This window comes from Nicotiana sylvestris, chromosome 9 (assembly GCF_000393655.2).
Source record: "Nicotiana sylvestris chromosome 9, ASM39365v2, whole genome shotgun sequence".
NCBI classification, from domain to species: domain Eukaryota; kingdom Viridiplantae; phylum Streptophyta; class Magnoliopsida; order Solanales; family Solanaceae; genus Nicotiana; species Nicotiana sylvestris.
The window spans coordinates 81,227,616-81,233,824 of record NC_091065.1 but is presented as its reverse complement, the minus strand read 5'-3'; the positions used below and the strand labels follow the sequence as shown (position 1 = coordinate 81,233,824).

The 6,209-nt window shown below is 43.1% G+C and overlaps 1 protein-coding gene across 1 annotated transcript; it reads right to left on the bottom strand.

Moving 5' to 3' along the window:
* Positions 1-360: 360 nt before the first annotated feature.
* LOC138877832 (uncharacterized) lies at positions 361-2,173 on the bottom strand. The gene is made up of 2 exons (XM_070157474.1): positions 1,575-2,173; positions 361-1,123 (listed from the first exon to the last, which is right to left on the bottom strand). Exons 1-2 carry the CDS (start codon positions 2,171-2,173, stop codon positions 361-363), a joined length of 1,362 nt encoding a protein of 453 aa, XP_070013575.1.
* Between the last annotated feature and the right edge of the window lie 4,036 nt (positions 2,174-6,209).

Sequence of the window (6,209 nt, the reverse complement as noted above, 5' to 3'; positions counted from 1 at the left end):
ACTAAGCAATGAATCTGCTGATGTAATCCAACCTTCCCAACAGACTCATAACCTCTTTCTTGGTTCTTGGAGAAGGCAAATCCCGAATAGACTTTATCTTTGTTGGATCTAACTCGATGCCCCTCCGACTAACTACAAACCTTAAAAGTTTCCCGGATGATACTCCAAATGCACACTTAGCTGGATTTAACTTTAAGTCATACTTACGTAGATGCTCAAAGAACTTTCTCAGATCCCGAACATGGTCGTCCTGCATTCTTGATTTAATGATTACATCATCCACATACACCTCGATTTCTTGGTGCATCATGTCATGAAAGATGGCAGTCATAGCTCTCATGTAAGTTGCCCCGGTGTTCTTCAAACCAAAAGGCATGACCCTGTAACAATAAGTACCCAACGGGGTGGTGAAAGCCATCTTTTTGCATTGTCCTCATCCGTCAAGACCTGATTATACCTAGCATAACAATCCACAAAAGACTGTATCTCATGTTTGGCACAGTTGTCAACAAATATGTGAATGTTTGGTAAAGGGAAGGTGTCTTTCGGACTTGCTTTGTTCAGATCTCGATAGTCAACACACACTTGGGTTTTCCCATCTTTCTTTGGCACTAGGACCATATTATCCAACCACGTGGTGTATCGGACCACTTGGATCACACCCGCTTTTAACTGTTTGGTGACCTCTTCTTTCATCTTGTCACTTATGTTAGTTTTGAACGTCCTCTGTTTTTGTTGGACAGGGGGATGATCGGGGTAAGTTGGAAATTTGTGCACCACTAAATCAACACTCAGTCCTAGCATTTCATCATAGGACCAATCAAACACAACTTTGAATTCGAACAAGAGTTGGATTAATGCATCCCTAGTTCTTTCATCAATGTGAATGCTTATCATGGTTTCCTGGACCTCCTCTGAACTACCCAAATTAATTGGCTCAGTTTCATTTGAATTTGGCTTAGGATCATTCTCAAATTTTTCCAATTCTTGGTTTATTTCCCTAAAAGTCTCATCTTCATCGTATTCTGGTTCTTGATTCATTATTTCACAATCAGACAGCGTGTTAGGATCTGGGCATGAAGTCCACAAGTATGTCATGTTATTTAAGTTCGCATTATTATAACTGAGAGAAGAAATAAGAAAAGTAACAAAAATTAGAAATAATAAAGAAAGAGATTCATATACGATGAAATATTGATTTCATTTCATTGAATTTGAAGATAGAAGGGTTTACATTGTAATTTTAAAGACAAAAACTAAAAGACATTCGAGTTACACCCTGAAATAACTCGGAATGCAGAAAGGATGGCAAGACTAAGCTACCTGAATTCCCGCCTGACTAGGAACAGAGTAGCCTTCCAATTTTGAAGCTTGGCATTGGGCCCCATATATTGCACCTCAGCAGTGCTCGACCTTCTCCCAGATGGACCATGTGAGCTTCATATAATATTTGCCTCATGGCTCCACATATGTCCTTAATTATTTTGGCTGTGAAGGCCTCACTTTCTTCCTCTACATACCTTGGTTTAACAAAAGTTATGGCGAGATGCAGGACCGGCTGAGGTAGAACTCACCCATCGCTCTTGCATTCTTTAGCCCATTTCGCGTCGGCTTCTGTAGCTTGGAAACCGACACCAAAGAAATTCTCACTGGTAGTCAAGGTGATGGGCTCCGTAATGCCTTGCAAAGATGCCCCGAGCCCTTTCCCGGGCTTGTAGCCATGCCTGCTCATCTCACTGACAACCATTATTGATGCATTGGACAAAAAGGGTTGAGGACATGGGGTTCCTTCCTCACATTTGTCTGCGACCACAATCTCAAAAGCTTGGTAGACTATGTGCTTGCTACCTTCTTTAGCCTCCAGGCATGGGACTGATGGGTCCCAGTAAATTGATTGCTCATATTCTCCATGGACCACAATTTCCTGATCTTCATGTTCAAGCTTAACCATTTGGTGTAGAGTAGAAGGTACGGCCCCTGCCGCATGGATCCAAGGACTTGATAGGAGAAAATTGTAGGAAGTGTCCATGTCCAAGACCTGAAATGTCACTTCAAAATCCACAGGACCGATAGTTAAGATCAAATCAATCTCCCCTATTATGTCTCTCTTGACGCCATCAAAAGCACGTACACAAACATTGTTAGGCCTGATTCTCTCAGTCCCAATTTCCATTGTTTGCAAAGTTTAGAGAGGCCAGATGTCAACCCCAGATCCGCTATCCAGCATGACTCTTTTCACGTAGTACCCTTCACATTTAACTGTCAAATGAAGAGCTTTGTTGTGGGCAGCCCCTTCCAAGGGCAAGTCATTTATGCTAAATGAAATCCGATTGACTTCAAAGAATCGTTGTGCCATTCTTTCCAATTGCTCAACCGTGGTCTCGGCCGGAACATATGCCTCATTAAGGGTTTTTATCAGCACTTTCTGATGTTCACTCATGCTTATGGGTAGATACAAAAGCGAGACCTGGGAAGGATACTTCCAGAGTTGGTCAATTACTTCGTAGTCCACAGTTTTCATATTTCGGAAGAATTCCTTTGCCTCTTTGGCACTGACTGGTTTTTTAAGCGGAAAATGCTTATGTTTGGCATTGTTCACTTCTTCCAAATAGAGGTACTTCCCCAACGGGTTTGTTTCATTCACTTCCCCCATGATTTCTTTTCCCTTGTATGTCACTACCGCTTTATTGTAGTTCCAGGAGACGGTAGTGGGATCCTTCATAGGCTTCTGTGGTGCGCGGCTGATAACCACGGGCTCAGTTAGCCTGGGTGAAATTACTGGCCCCCGCGCCACATTAATCCCCTTTGGTACATACATCTTTGGTACCATCAGTGTGACCTTGTTTTGCTCAAACCTTTTGGGGGGAATCAACACAAACTACTCTTTCCTGGGTGCCCTGGGGACATATAGAATAGAAATTTTAGGAGGTACTGCCCCGGTTTTGGTTTCCACAACCTTTTCTACGCTTTGAGGAATGGGATTGTTTTTCTTCTCATCCTTAGCTTAATTTGCTACTGTTTTGGGCTTCTTTTCAACATCGGCAATAGCAATGATAGCTTTCAAAGCCGAGTCAAACTCTTTGTCTTCACAGATCATCCCAATAACCGGCTCGTTGTTGTGAGCTGGTAATGGGTTGTTGTGGGGACCTCTTCATCCCTTAGAACTACCCATTTTTGTTCTATCAGGTTATTAACCTCCCTTTTAGGGTCCAACAATCCTCAGTGTCGTGCCCTTATGCCCCTAAATATAAGCACATCGGGTACCGTATCGGTAGGAGGGCGACTCTAGATTTGCCTGTTTGGAGGTATGGACTGCAACAGACCTATTTGGACCAACTTTGGGAAGAGGCTAGAATACGGCTCCCCAATAGGTGTGAAGTTATTCTTCCTGGGTGGCTCACGGGCACGGGCGTTATATGGAAAGTTATTCTGTAGGGACATGGATTATATGGAGCTTGTTGAGGAGGGTTATTTCTGGGAGGTGGAGATCAGTTTTGGTTTAACTGTTATTATGGTCGAGCATATGGATGGCATTCATCACCGTATAAGGCTGAGGAGTCATGGCATAAGCTGCATCCTGGTAAGGATAATAATATTGCGGGGTATTTGAGGAGGAACCAAAGTAACCTCGGGGTTGACGGGGGTTTCTCAAACTTGAGGCCACCATTGCTACTTCTTCTTTCTTTTTCTGATTTGTTGTGCCCCCTAACCCGCTCTGGATTTCTTGAGAAGTAGCTCTTATAGCCGACTGGCTCAGGATGCGACCCGTTTTCAAACCATTCTCTACTATTTCTCCAATCTTTATGGCTTCTGCTAATAGCTTACCCATAGCGGACATCATGTTTTGGAAGTAGTCAACCTCTTGGGCTTATAGGAAGACACTGACCATCTCGGTCTCATCCATTGGGGGTTTCACCCTGGCAGCTTGTTCACGCCACTTGACGATGTACTCTCGGAAGCTCTCCGAAGACGTTTTCTCGAAATTAGACAAAGAGTTTGTGTCCGGAGCTATGTCCACGTTGTACTGGATCTGTCTAACAAAATCTCGGGCCAAGTCATCCTATATGTGCCAGCGGCAGATATCTTGGTCCATATACCATTCATATGCGATTCCAACTAGACTTTCCCCGAAGTAAGCCATTAGGAGCTCTTCTTTTCCGCCTTCTCCCCTCAACTGATTGCAATACCTCTTCAGGTGAGCTATGGGGTCCCCATGTCCATCATACCTTTCAAACTTAGGAGTCTTAAAACCGATGGTTAGATGAACATGCGTGAACATGCATAAGTCAGCATAGGAGACACTTTTCTGGCCACTTAAGCCTTGTATATTCTTGAGGCTTTGTTCCATTCTTTTCATTTTCTGAGTGATTTCCTCTTGCTCGGGATTATTTTTAGCTCTCTCTTGTCCCGTGGTAAACTCATACCAAGGTTGTTGAGGGTAGGAGTTTAGGGTGACATGATCCGTGTCCGATGGAAAGGGCGGTGTCTAGAAAGTAAAGGATGATGGCTCAAAACTTGGCTTGGGCAAAGTTGGCTGTATCGTAGCTGAAGTTAGTGGTGCGGTGAATATGTTGGAAAACACTCCCGAAACCATAGCCTAGGGGCGAACCTCAGAAGGCATTCCTGTGAAATGGGCTGACATAATGGGGGTATCCGAATGGGGTGGTCGGGTAATTTATGGGGATGTTGGAGGTCCCATTTGTTCTGGGAATTAGTTCAGGAAAACCAGGTATCTCACTAGGTGGCTCTCTATTATTAGACCAAGCCTCCCACATTTCCAACATGTAGAGGCGCAATGCCCTGTTCTCTTCAGCAGCTGCTGACTCTAACGTCGGGATCACTGACAACGAGCTACCATCTGAGGGGGTAATTGTTGGTAGCTAAATTTCTGACGTCATTTCGACACTTCCTTTAGACCTTATAAAGTATGGGTGCGAAGCCAGGTTACCACAAAACCATCCAGCTTAAAAAATAGAACCTTGAATCAGCAAACACAACAAACCGGTTTGTTTGAGGTAATTAACACATAGGGTATCGCACATTGGGGAATGAAATGCACCTAAAAAGTTAAATGTGTTTCTACATGTTTTGCTAATGGTTGCATGTCTCATCCCAGCTTTGGTCTATCTCCCAATCCTTTGCATCTTTCTTTTCTTTTGGCGCTTTTATTATTTGCTCTCTTTTCTTTGCACTCTCTCATTGTTTTCTCTTATTCTTGTTTTCTCTCTTTTTCTTGTTTACTCTTTTATTTGAGTTATTTAAAACCATGACCGGATCCGATGGGGATTTCCTACGTATCACGATGCCCTGTGAATCAGATCATCTTGTAGTTCAAAGGATAAATGCGAAATAAATAAACAATTTTTAGGTTTTTCAAATTTTCATTAAAACAAAAACTTCTAATTTTTCTCTATTACAAAGACTCGATCATACATACTTAAGAATTGAAAAACTAAAACAGACTCTAGGAATGAAAATACAGACTCGAAAAGAAAAAAAAACAATCTGGAGTACATAAGTGCCTCCAATCCTGCCCTAGGGACCCGAGTTAGTCTTGCCGTGGGCCTACGTGCCATGTCTTCATGGAGGCGATGGAGGTCGTCCATTATCTGGTGAACAAATATCATTAATGTGGAGAAGAACATGGACCTGTTCATGTCCTCGCACTCGTTGCACTTCATCACAATGTAGTCGGCGATTCTTCTAACCCTTTTCCTGATGATGCCCTTCTCTTGTAACAACCACCCAATCTGTTGAGATCTAGCCTCCAAAACCTGGTGGCCGTATGATTCTGGTCTTGCAAATGTTGTAGGTCTTCCTCAAGTTGTACCATCAAAGCGTAACAGTGTTCTCTTTTGGCTTTGAAGCTCTTGGCTTGTTTAGTCATTTCACCCTCAAGGCTATTAAGCTCCTTTTTCCAGCCCATGACTCCTATGTCATATCTTTCGTTCAACTGTAGAACGAAACTTGCATGTTCTTCTGCATTTCTAGCCAACTTTGTTCGGGTTTTTGCTAGCTCAGCCTCAGTCTTTTTCAAATCATCCTCATAGTCGCTTACTTTCTTCGTAAGGCTCTAGATGAGTTTTTCATCTGTTCTGCTTCTGACCGGGTTCTTAACTGCTATTTTCATCTTCGGATTTGGGCTCGGAGAGCTTAATTTTCTTGGGCCAACCTTCTCCTTTCACCTTCAGCTTCTTGCGCCTGTATAT